General features: G+C 39.2%; 1 protein-coding gene across 6 annotated transcripts in view; it reads left to right on the forward strand.

Moving 5' to 3' along the window:
* The window catches only part of fat3a (FAT atypical cadherin 3a), a 129295-nt gene that overhangs the window by 82594 nt on the left and 34182 nt on the right, over positions 1-12519 (forward strand). For all 6 annotated transcript variants that reach the window (XM_077722408.1, XM_077722403.1, XM_077722404.1 and 3 more), the window contains 6 exons: positions 329-562; positions 2105-2497; positions 2618-2832; positions 4194-4331; positions 9560-9703; positions 12225-12422. In XM_077722408.1, coding sequence (XP_077578534.1) covers positions 329-562; positions 2105-2497; positions 2618-2832; positions 4194-4331; positions 9560-9703; positions 12225-12422 — 1322 coding nt within the window. The remainder of the gene's footprint in view (positions 1-328; positions 563-2104; positions 2498-2617; positions 2833-4193; positions 4332-9559; positions 9704-12224; positions 12423-12519) is intronic.

Here is a 12519-nt window from a genome sequence, read left to right on the forward strand (position 1 = left end):
ATTTGAACAAAAAGACGTGACACTGGGAAAAACAGGCTTTTCCTTGATCACAAATCACATAAGGGCATTCATTTTCTTTTTCTTGAGATGTTTACCAAATCACTCCTTTAAAGTTAATCAGAGTAATCATTTTTATCTCTAGCTAATGGCATTATAGCTTTTTAATGCTTACAGTAGCACAGGACACCTTTTTAATTATGTCTGCACTTTTTCAGCAGAAAAATGCAACCTCAGTATATTTGTAAGTTTGAAAAGAGAGCATATCAATCCAGATCAACAGCTTTATCTGGAATGATGTTTGTAAATTATACAGTAATTCCATTACCAGGTGCAATCAAGACGTCAGTAGCTCTGGACCGCGAGGTGACACCCAACTACTGGCTGGTTGTCCTGGCAACTGACGGTGGTGGGTTGTGGTGCCGTGCTGAGGTGTGGGTGGAAGTGACAGATGTGAATGACAACCCACCAATCTTTACCCAGCCACATTATACAGCAAGTGTATATGAAGACACTGGCACTAAAGCCCTTCTCACTCGTATTCAAGCTATCGACCCTGATGAAGGTGATGTTTTTAAATGTATTACTTGTGTCATAAAATTACTAACACATAGTTTTATTTACTAATATGTTCTTGCTTGCTCTATTGTCTGAAACAAGTATACATTTACATAGAAGGGGTCTTAAATATACAGTAACATTTTGCTCAAAATGTGCATCCGCGATCTACATATATTTTGGAATCTGGCGGTCGAGTGAGTAGCGCGTTGGCCTCCCACTTCTGGGCTCGTGGGTTCGATCCCAGGCCGGTCCTCACTGTGTGGAGTTTGCATGTTCTCCCTGGGCTTGTGTGGGTTTTCTCCAGGTACTCCGGTTCCTCCCACATCCCAAAAACCTGAATGGTAGGCTGGTTGAACACTAAATTGCCCCAGGTATGGGCGTGAATGGTCGTCTGTCTCCTTGTCCCCTACGATTGGCTGGCCACCTATTCAGAGTATCCCCCATCTGGGCCCCATCGTTTGCTGGGGTAGGCTCCAAGACTCCCCCACGATAAGCGGTTCAGAAAATGAAGGAATGAATATTTAAGTTACTTTTCAAAATCGAATTTCACATCACTATAGATAACAGCAAAATATGTGTGGGCAACATTTTATAACTTATAGATTTTTTTAAGTGGTTTTCTTCTCTATGAATAATACATTCTTATATTCTGGGCAGGTAATGAGTTAGGCTGGCACGCGTACGTTTGGTCGGCGGATGTTTGGTCGCCGGACGTTTGGTCGGCAGACGTTTGGTCTTCGTTGGTTCCCGGTCTTTTGGTCGCCCGTCAAATGGTGGCAGAGAGTAAGTACTCTTGAAAACAGCTCTCAACAAGAGTTTAATATCTAAAAATCTACTGTTGATTCATGAGAGAGGGTTATTAATATCTAAGTATTGTTGAAACCATCTCTCAAATTGCATTCGCAAGAGTTTGATATCTAAATATCTACTACTACTACTTTAGATGGTCATTTTTATCAAACAAATAAAAGTCTTAGTATACTTTTAGCCCGGAACTTTTACATTAAAACAAAAGGCAATAGGTAAAATGTACTTTAAAACTGTTACTGTAAAAATAAGACAAAGCAAATTCACAGATGGTGTTTTTATTGAAGCAGTAAATGTTGATTCATGAGTTAGATATTAAACTCTCTCTGTCATGAATCAATAGTAGACATTTAGATATTAATCTCTTTTGAATATAATTTGCGAGCTGGTTTCAACAGTACTTAGATAAACAATACTTAGATATTCCCCTCTCCCTCTCTCATGAATAAATACTAGATATTTAGATATTGCACACTTGTTTAGAACTGTTTTCAACAGTACTTACTCTCTGTCACCATTTGACTAGCGACTAAAAGACCGGGGACCAACGGGGACCAAACGTCCGGGCGACCAAATGTCTCGCCAGGAATTAGACTAATGTTATTCCAACACTTGGCTATTGTCTTATTTTGCACGTACACACAATGTCAATCCTGTTGCCATCTTTCCACACATTATTTAGTAAATGTTTAGTTATTTTCAATACAAATTTACTGGAACTACTTTTTTGTCTATGCAGCTGGCCCTGGACGTACAGTTGTGTACTCTCTAACAGACTCTGCTGACGGTTCATTCTCTATCGACAAGTCAACAGGCATCATTGTGCTTGAACGTATTCTGGACAGAGAGATTCAATCATCTTATCAGATATTAATTTGTGCATCGGATCAGGGTTTACCTCTGCCCCTCTCTTCATTCATCAATGTCACAATTACTGTATTGGACGTAAATGACAACCCACCAGTGTTTGAGCGTCGGGATCAGTTAGTGACCATTTCCGAGGATGTGGGAGTAGGCACCAAAATTCTCACAGTATATGCTGCTAGTAAAGACATCGGAACAAATGCTGAGATCACCTACAGTATACGATCGGGAAATGAACATGGAAAGTTCAGTGTCCATTCTGTTTTTGGTGAGTTTGATACATAGGTAGTATTTTAAATATAAATATGTGTACCTTGTTGATTTTACAATGCTGAACTATATCTATTTCACTACTGTCATTGTTTTTTTCTCTGCCCTCTTCCCACAGGTGCCATTATAGTTGCCCAGGCACTGGATTATGAAACTTGCAGGGACTACTTTTTAACAGTGGAGGCTCAAGATAGGGGTACACCTCCATTGAGCGCTATAACCACAGTGAACATTAATGTGACAGATGTCAATGATAATGCCCCCATGTTTAGCCGTAATTTATATACCACTGCTGTGTCAGAGGACGCCACCATTGGAGAGTCAGTTGTACAGGTATGTTCATAATAGTTTATGTGTGATTAATGACCTTTAGGACTTAGATATCAAGATTTATCATTACCACATTTCAATAGAATTTAGACTTTTATTGCACGCTCAAAAATATCTACACTCGTATCATTGCCACATTTCAATGGAATTCATACTTTAAGTACGAGATTAAAAATATATCTACACTCGTATCATCAAAAATGTAATAAATAATAAATTAGACATGAAAGTTTTATTATGAGTTGTGCTTAAATCAGCATAAACCACTTTTCCTTGACTGCAAAAAATGTACATTTCAGCTTTTATTTTTTTAATTAACGTTTTATGATTTCTCTGACATCTAATTTTTCACCATTTTTTATCACCACCGCTTATTATGTGTTTGGATAAAAGTTCCCCTTCGGCGTTGCTCGTTGGCAAATGTTGAGAAAAATCGATCTAAAAACATTGCCTTTGACTAATTTTAATATTGTTTCTAAAATGCACAACCCAAACGTCAGCAAAGTGGGCGGTTGTACGACTCGTGAAAACTTTTTGATGCTTTTTTTCCACAAGGTCGGAAAGTTAATTTCTCCCAGGTTTTTTTTTTATTTGTGCCGTTGGAACGGTGGCTGGTTCCTCCTCAGCCGCCTTCTCGTTGAATTCTTCGTGTATAGCAGAGCGTTGCATTAACACCTACTCCGTTGAGAGTTAGTTTTGGCGCCCCTCGACTAACTCGTCAACGTTCTCCTTAACGACCAAAAGCCTCATCGCCTGCCCCGCGACACAATTTTGCCCACCACAGGCTGTGGTTCAGGTTGGGGCTAGACTGGCAGTTCGTCGAAAGCACTCGGCGGCCACAGCTTCCTCCAAGAAAAGACTTGAAGCCCACAACGACGAACAGCAGTGGAAAAAAAACATGAGAATCTTGAAACATGAAGTGTTGTTATTGACTGCGAGTCCGTCGAAGTCACTTGGCCATAAATTTAATCAGAAAGTCAAAGAAACATAGAGGGTTGTTGTGAGACAGCTAATAAGAGCTCAGTAATCCCCTTAATTTAGTTGTTAATCCCCTTGTTACTGCATGTACATTGAATATAATGATCTCTCTAAGTGTTACTTCTCAAAAGTAGAAAAGAAACCGAAAGAATCTAAGCACACAACTTTTTCTTATCTTAGACTTTTGATTAATTGAAGAATTGAATTATTTTTAGGATTATGGGGATTATTTGTGATAAACCATTATTGATCCCCTGATAATAAATTCTAGAATGGGCAAATTTAAAAAGTTTTAAATGGCTGAAACATGACTTTTAAATAAAAAGGCGCTGCTATTTATATTGCATATGTACATGTGTGTGTTTTTGTGTGCATGTGTGTTGCAGCTTGTAGCAGAAGATTTGGACAGTCAGCTGAATGGAGCCATCCTCTACTCCATTGTGAGCGGGGACCGAGACAATCAGTTTTTCGTTGACCCACTCAGTGGCACTATCAAAGTTAACAAGCATCTGGACCGTGAGACAGTAAGAGCACACACAACACACGTGTTCACATGAAAACACATTTGAAAAAAGAAAAACAGCTGACATTTTACACATTGTAACGATATGTGTTAGGCACACTGACCTATTGCCAAAAAGGCATTTCATACAGGGTGTTTGCAGTTTTTAAGACACATGCAAAGCAGTGCATTTGAAAGAAGGCCCTTTGCTCTGCTCTAGGCATTAACCTCTCTGAGGTCATTCACTGCCAATCAAAATCATTTCCTTAAATGTTACACACAAGTGCAAAGTTGTAGTACTATGACACAATGGAGTAAGAATAAACTATTTTGCTCAAGTATGAGAAGTTGAAGGAAGCACAGGGCATTAATGTGTAACTGCAAAAAGACCTCCTTGGGCAGTTGATTTCAAGTTCGATGGGAGGACCACAGATCTGTAACTAGTCTAGGATCTGATCTGCCGTTTGCCCGGACTCAGTTGAAGAAAATTGGTGATTTCATGAATACAAACTTATTTATTAAACATAAATTATTGTTTTCAAATAAAAACCAAGGCGGACTTCTATTGTCCAACAGATTTAGGATTTAAACAGACAGACAAGGGTTGACGAGACAGTGAGAAACAAATGGGTGACAGAAGAGGAAGCAGCTTGGTTGAGACAAAATGGAGGCAGACAACAACATGTGACATCATTGGGAAATCACTAGGAAAAGACAAGAAAGGGGGAAAAACAAGTGCAAGAATCAGGAACTGATGGGTTCACCAATAACCCTAACATGAACCCAATATAATACACTCAAAGGAACTTACTTTTAACAGAATTGGTCTCTTGGAGGCACCCTTATAACCTGGTGTCAATCTTTCTCACTCAATCCAAAAGCTGCTGTAGATAGTTCACTGTATATACAAACAATCATCAGTTGAACAAAAATTAAGAGAGTTGGGCCCTAAGCTTATCTCTTAATGGTGGTCTGCTTCCAAATCATGTTCATGAGAATTCTAGAAATTGGATATATTTCAAGTGATGTCCAAAGCAGATGGAACTTAGCAGGAAAGCTAGACTCACATGTGCCACAGTAGGAAATCACACAAGTTCCATATTTTTTAATAATCTAGCACGTCGTCCTCCACTCTGTTGTTTTCTCTACATTCTCCATCATCGTAAACATTGTTCTCTACAGTGCTTGAAAACTTCAATATTATTCAGATTTCGATCATGCAGTATTCATGAGTGTGATCTTTGAGCTATTGGAGTATAGTTGAAGTTGGGATCAAAGTTTTTGGGCTGATGAAAGTGGTAAAGAGTTTCTCACAAATTGGTTTGTGTGGTTCTGAGACAGTTGTGCTTTCTCTTTCACTCTCAGTGTTAATAAAATGTGTTTGTGTTCACCTCTTTCACTCATTTGGATTACTTGCCAAATCCCTTCTATATTCTTTTAATCTCTCCCTTTTCTAAGCAGGATCAGATGCATTCAAAAAGATTTTTTTTTCTATTTGGGTTGTTCTCATATCATCCAGATTGTTTTGCTGCATTGGGACAAAAAGACCAGAAAAAAACGTGTGCAAGAATTGACAATGAATAAATATAAAGTGAATAAAAAATGAGAAATTAAAACTTTCTCTGTGAGCTAAACATAAGAAAGACATGCCTTGAGAAAATCTCATTTAAGGGAGATATTTATTGATAATATTCCGATATTAACAACCCTAATTTTCAGTCTTTAACCTACAGAATTAAAATTCAGGTAAGGGCATTTGAAAAATTTGCCGACCTCAACATGTCTTTTATAATCATTAATTCCCGCCATTGTTAATGGTGAAGTTGTTGTTACACACAGTGCACCCCGCCAGTGTGTCATAACTTATCAGCTCAACTAAACATAAATACAGTGGTACCTCGACTTACGAGTGGCCCGAAATACGAGAAATTTGTGAATATTCATCTTGAGATAAGAGACTAATTTTGATGTACGAGCAGACAGCTGATCCAAGAGGCTGCTCATAAAAACATCATGGGCACACTCTCTCCCCGCAACTCCCTCGTGTAATGTCTCTCTGGTCAGAACTCCCTCTCGTACTGTTTCTGCGAGCAGTGGGCGTAGCGTTGCATTTGTGTTTTTTTCCCGTTTGTCATTGCGAATGGCAAGGCAATTGCTAATACGAGAATTATATATGCTACTTGTTGGCAAGTGGTCATGTGTTATACTATTGTGAGGACATTTGTGTGTATAATTTTTAGAATATTTTAAAGGGAATACAAAAGCAAACTACCATCGATAGGTTACATCTGAAACTCGGCGGAGGCGAGGCAAAAAGAGCCAACCCGGCCGGGAAAAGAAAGGTATCAAAATGTCATACAAAATTAGATTTAAGGTCAGTGTTAGGTTCGATTAAACTTATTTTTGAGTGTCTGCATCGTAATCCAAGTTCATTTAAATTTATTTATGTTATCTTACTAAAAGCCCCCTCCCCCCTTGCACCCTGTCCCTCTCTCTACCCTCCTCGAAATCCTCCTAATTTTTTTAAGTTCTACTAAACACATTTTGGTATACTATTTAACCACTAGTTATTTGATAATTTGTTAATAGATGGCGAATTAGAACAAATAAAATATTTTTTCCTTCTAATATCCTGTCTTTGGTGTTTTTTGGAGGGTTGAAACGAATTAATTTGTTTTGTGTGTTATTTCAATGGCAAAAGTTTGTTCGAGATACAAGATAATTAACGTACGAGCTCAGTCTCGGAACGAATTAAGCTCGTATCTCGAGTTAGCACAGTATATTACAGTATACTGTAAAGTTGTTAAATTTGTTTATCACTGGTGGCATAATGCACAGCTATAATCTTTTCTACTCTTCCCATTTCTCCTCTCACATTCCTATGTAATTTGATAAAGTAGGATATTGTACTTCACAGTGCATGATTTATTAATCCGCCTGCACACCCTCACATTGTCATAATCAAACAAACAAAAAAATACTCCCCCGCATAGAAACAAAATCCGGAATATTTTATCTAACTTGCGGTCATCAAGGAACTTTTCACACTTATAGAAAAATACAAGTACATGAGTACATTTATCTCATCTCATTTTCTTAACCGCTATATCCTTATTAGGATCACGGGGGTGCCAGAGACAGGGGACACCCTGAATCCGTGGCCATCTAATTGCAGGGCACAAGGATATGGACAACCATGCACAATCACACCATCATACTTAGGAGCAATTTGCTGTGTCCAATAAGCCTACCTCACATGCTTTTGGAATGTGGGAGGAAACCGGAGTACCCGGTGGAAACCCATGCAGGCACAGGGAGAACATGCAAACTCCACACAGTTAAAGGTGACCTGGATTTTAACCCGGGACCCCAGTGGTGTGAGGCACTCACATCACCGAGCCACTGTACAATTATCAAGAAGTGTATATAATTATTATCACACTTGTAGGCAAATGAAAAGCCTGCAATGTATTAATATCTAAATCAGTGTTTTTTTCACCTTGTCGGAGCTGCCGAACCCCACTAGTTTCATATGCGCATTCACTGAACCGCATCAGTTTTATATTCGCTTTCCCCGATCCCTATTTTATTGTAAATTAAAAGTTTTGTTTTTTTATTTCAAGATATATAGATTCCTCCCAGCTCTGTTTGGCCAAACAATGTCACGTAATCATCTGCAGCCAGTGATGGTAAAGAGGGGAATGTTATCGTGAATAGACATGATGAGTCGATGTGTCTTGACCTACGCGGCAGAGGCTCCACCTAACCCAGTGCTTCTCAATTATTTTCTGTTAGGCCCCCCCTAGCAAGAAGAAAACTAATCGCGCCCCCCCCCCCCTCCACTTCCCACCGTGACTATAAATAAAATCATTTTATAAAATTGTTAAGTACAACATTTTATCCTTATTAACATTAAAGAAAAGGAAAAAAGAAAGAAATAAAGTCAAACTTACAAAGAATAACTTTATTAAATCTTGTTTTAAGTCAGCAACAGAAAAGATTTTAAGTGCATCAATGCCTGAAATAAAAAATAAATGAGAGCGCCACTGCCAGCTACTGTAGTGGATGCGCAATTACACTTTATACTAGTACGGCCAAATAAAATCCTGTTCCCCAGGGTTACTCGCCACTTTCTTTACAACTATTGGTTAAAATGTCCCCCTTTTGTACACCAACCCCTTCATTTGTATCAACGCCTCCTGTTTTATGACGTGTTCTACCTCCATTAAAAACCACAGAGTAGACACATTCTGCGGCATCTGAATTGTTGCCTCCCCGCCTCTGCAGACGCGGCTAAAATATCATTCTTTCTCTCTCATTGTGTGCTCCTGTGCTCGAGTTTATTGAAGTGTTGGCAAGTAGCCCAAACATAAACTCACAAGGGCCGCGGTGGGTGTTGGAGCCTATCTCTGCTATCTAAGGTCACCATGCGGGTAACATCCTGTATCAGTGGCCAGTCAATCGCAGGGCACAAGGAGACTGAAAACTTTACTCACACTCATACCTACAGACAATTTAGAGTGCTCAATCAGCCTAGCCTGCATGTTTTTGGGGTATGGGAGGAAACCGGAGTGCGTGGAGAAACGCCACGCAAGCCCAGGGAGAACATGCAAACTCCATATAGTGAGCACCTACCTGGGCTATAACCCTCGACCCCAGAACTGTGAAGCTGACGCCTTAACCACTCAGGCAGGGAGTCTATCGATATCATGTAGTCCATTATGTTTATGTTTATGTTGATAATAATATAAGGGCTTTGGACTCAAATATTATAAATTGCAAAAAAAAAAATCATGATACTGGGTAAATCTATGGTTTAGGAACAAGTAAAGTAAACATCCAAGAAGCCTTTCCACAAGCCGTAACCATTCAGAAATACTCAATCTTACAAAATGCAGAACACTTTTAGAGATAATCTTACTTGGGCTGCAAAAATTCATGGAAACCATTCCGCATCGTCGGCAGGCATCTAGGGTCACATATTGGGTAAATAAATGACTTAGGAATGATTCAACTTTGAAGAAATATTTGAGATCAAGGTTTGACCATTTTAAGGGAATATTGAAAGTGTAGAATAAATTCACGTAAATGGGGTTCATTAGATCTGCTTTGTCCTCTACTATCATCCCAACGACCAAATTTTAAATGTCGGTTGATAGAATCATGTATTTTGAATTTGTCAATTTTGTTGTCTAGCTGGCATTGATTCTGAACTGTAATCAATACAGTAATTCTGTGTGTGTCATTTAGGTTCCAGGCTACTCTCTGGCCATCAGAGCCCTGGATAGTGGAATACCACCTTTGTCTTCCACTGTTATGGTCAAGATTGACATCTTTGACATCAATGACAATCCCCCCACTTTTTCCTCTGCCAACCTCACCACTGTCATCCAGGTAAATGCTGACCAACCCAAAATTTTGACCAAAAATCTGTGATAATGGGTTCTTTTTATGTTACTGCATGGAAAGTGTGTTGCTGAAAAGCCAAATGGTTCTGCTAACAGTATTAAAGTTTCTCATGCATGATTAAAGCTCACCATGGAAGTATGGAAAATATTTCATTTCATTTAATTTTTTGAACCGCTTTATCCTCACTAAGGTCGGCGGGGCAGCGTATCCAAGTTGATTTCAGGCCAGAGGCTGGGATACCCTGAATTGGTGGCCAACCAATCGCAGGGGACAATGAGACAAACAAACATTCAGGCCCACACTCATACCAAAGGGCAATTTAGAGTGTCAAATCAGCCTACCATGCATGTCTTTGGAGTGTGGGAGGAAACCATAGTACCTGGAGAAAACCCACACAGGCCCGGATAGAACATTCAAACTCCGCACAGGTGGACCGACATGCATTTGAACCCAGCACTAAGTTGTTGCATGTTTGTTAATTATTTTCATACATGAATAGATCATTCTCTTATCATTTTCTCTCTTTTTCCTCTCACACCTTTCATGCACACTTTGATCATCAAGGGTTTAGATCAAGGGTGTCAGACTCGGCGGGGTTGGTTCGCAGGCCGTGTTAATGTCAACTCGCTTACATGTGGGCCAGACCATTTTAGATATAATATTTAGATGTTTTTAAATAAATTGATTAAAAGCCCTGAATATTCAGTTTTTATAGATCTAACACTATGTTTATTTTAGCTTTTTTTATATTTTTATATTTTACAAAATTATTTTTGAACTAAAAACACGGAAAAAATTGATTAACAAATTACAATTATTGAGTTAAAGGGGTAAAATCATGAAATGTCTTATACATTTATACTCTTCATTTTAATTTGATCCTAAAACAGAAAGTCAGCACCCATGATTTAATTTCCCGGGCTACACAAAAACATGCGGCAGGACAGATTTGGTCCCCGGGCCGCCACTTTGACACATTTAGAAAGTAGTTTGATGTTGTTGTGTTGGGGCTTGGTGGTTGGGCGTATTTTCCCTCGTGTGTCCTGTCCGCGTTAATGCTAAACATACACAAAGCTGCACACACGCATAGCACAGTGTTGTGATGACAGCCACATTTAAGATGATTGGCAAAGAGGTTCGGAGATGTGAGTTCACATATGGTAATTGGTATTGAGCTCCAGGTATGTGAGGCACGGACAGTGAAGGTGCTTTGGCTGAATACACTCTGACCTACACTGTGCCCTCTAGAGCCAGCTCTTGTTGATTGATGTGTTGGAATTATTTGTACAAAATCTTGCAGGGAAGGAGGATCTTTGAGATGGAAGATTTTGTAAACTAAGGAGGCATCTGCATATTAAACAGTATTGTCCTGCATACTTTCAGAACTTGTTTTGTTGCCTTGATTCCGTTGGTTTAGGGTTGTCTTGCAGGCCGATGACCAACTTGTTCGGCAGTAAGTCTTGTGATATGGTCATTGCGTCAAAATACAGTTTTGTTGACTCAGGGGTTAGGTTGTTTCTAATTAACCACATTTTGGACTAATTGAATATTGTCAGTCCGAACATGAGCAACTTATTTGCGTCACTCTACCTGTAAATCGCTTATGTCACTGCCATTTCGTGGCATCATTAGTGCATCCTAGTTGGAAGACTGACCTCCTGTTTTTGACTCCCCAATGCTTTCTTCGCTACCAAATGTAAGACACATTACAGATATACGTATAGGTGCTGACAAAAACATGGAAAACTAGAACAATTCAGTTCCTATAAAATGTGTATTTTAAGATTTTATAGTGACATTAATAGAGAGCCCAGCACACCCTCATCCGAGGCCCAGTCCGTCACATTTTGTTAGGGTTTTAGGTGGATTGGTGTCTTTATCCTTGCGTGTGCTGTCTGCCTGATTATGAATGTGCCCCACCTGCTGTCTTTCGAGTGCCCCTTCCCTCGTGTAACCCAGTTGTTTTTAATTGTCTTGTCATCCTCTGTATTAAATCCTTTGTCGTTGTCAGTCTGTGTGGGATTTTTGCTTAGTTAGGTTATGGAGTCTTCTCGTCGGTGTGCGTGTTCGGCAATTTGTTTCTTCGTTAATTTTACCCAGTCTTAAGTTTTTAAGAATTTTGGGTTATTTTTCACTAAAGTTTTGTTTTTCAGCATTCTGTTTAGTTTTTTTTGCTTCCTGGTCTTCCAGGTGCCAGCCACTCTGCTTCACAGCCGAAGATGAACATGACACAGTCAAACCTGGCCACCGAAAGGAGGCGGTGCAGCGCTTGTCCACGCTTTGTTGCTCCGTTACATAGTCTTCTCAGTATTTATTGTTAAACATGAAAATTAAAAGATAATCTAAAAACTGTAAATTAGATTGATATTTAGTTAAATATTAAAAAAAATGGAAAAACATTTTTTTTTCATTTTAGTGTTTTGGCCTCCCTCTTTTCTCCTCTGACTGCACGACATCACGTCCCATCCCTTAAACAGAGCAACTGACAGATTGTTTACTGTTGTAGGAAAACAAGCCAATTGGCACCAGCATCATTCAGCTGTCCGTTATCGACCTGGACTCTTCCCACAATGGGCCGCCATTTGACTTCCACATCTTATCTGGAAATGAAGGAGGAGAATTTATGCTGGAGCAAGACGGAACACTTGTGGCTAATCAAGTCTTCAGGAGGGACCTTGCAACCCAATACATTGTTCTTATACAGGTACAAATGCTTTACAATTTACAATAGATTATTAGAGTTGGCTTCAAGATTTTAGGAAAAAGTTTATTCATATTTTTTCTGATTAAAATGAGCTAAT

The sequence above is a fragment of the Stigmatopora nigra genome, chromosome 8 (assembly GCF_051989575.1).
Source record: "Stigmatopora nigra isolate UIUO_SnigA chromosome 8, RoL_Snig_1.1, whole genome shotgun sequence".
NCBI lineage: Eukaryota > Metazoa > Chordata > Actinopteri > Syngnathiformes > Syngnathidae > Stigmatopora > Stigmatopora nigra.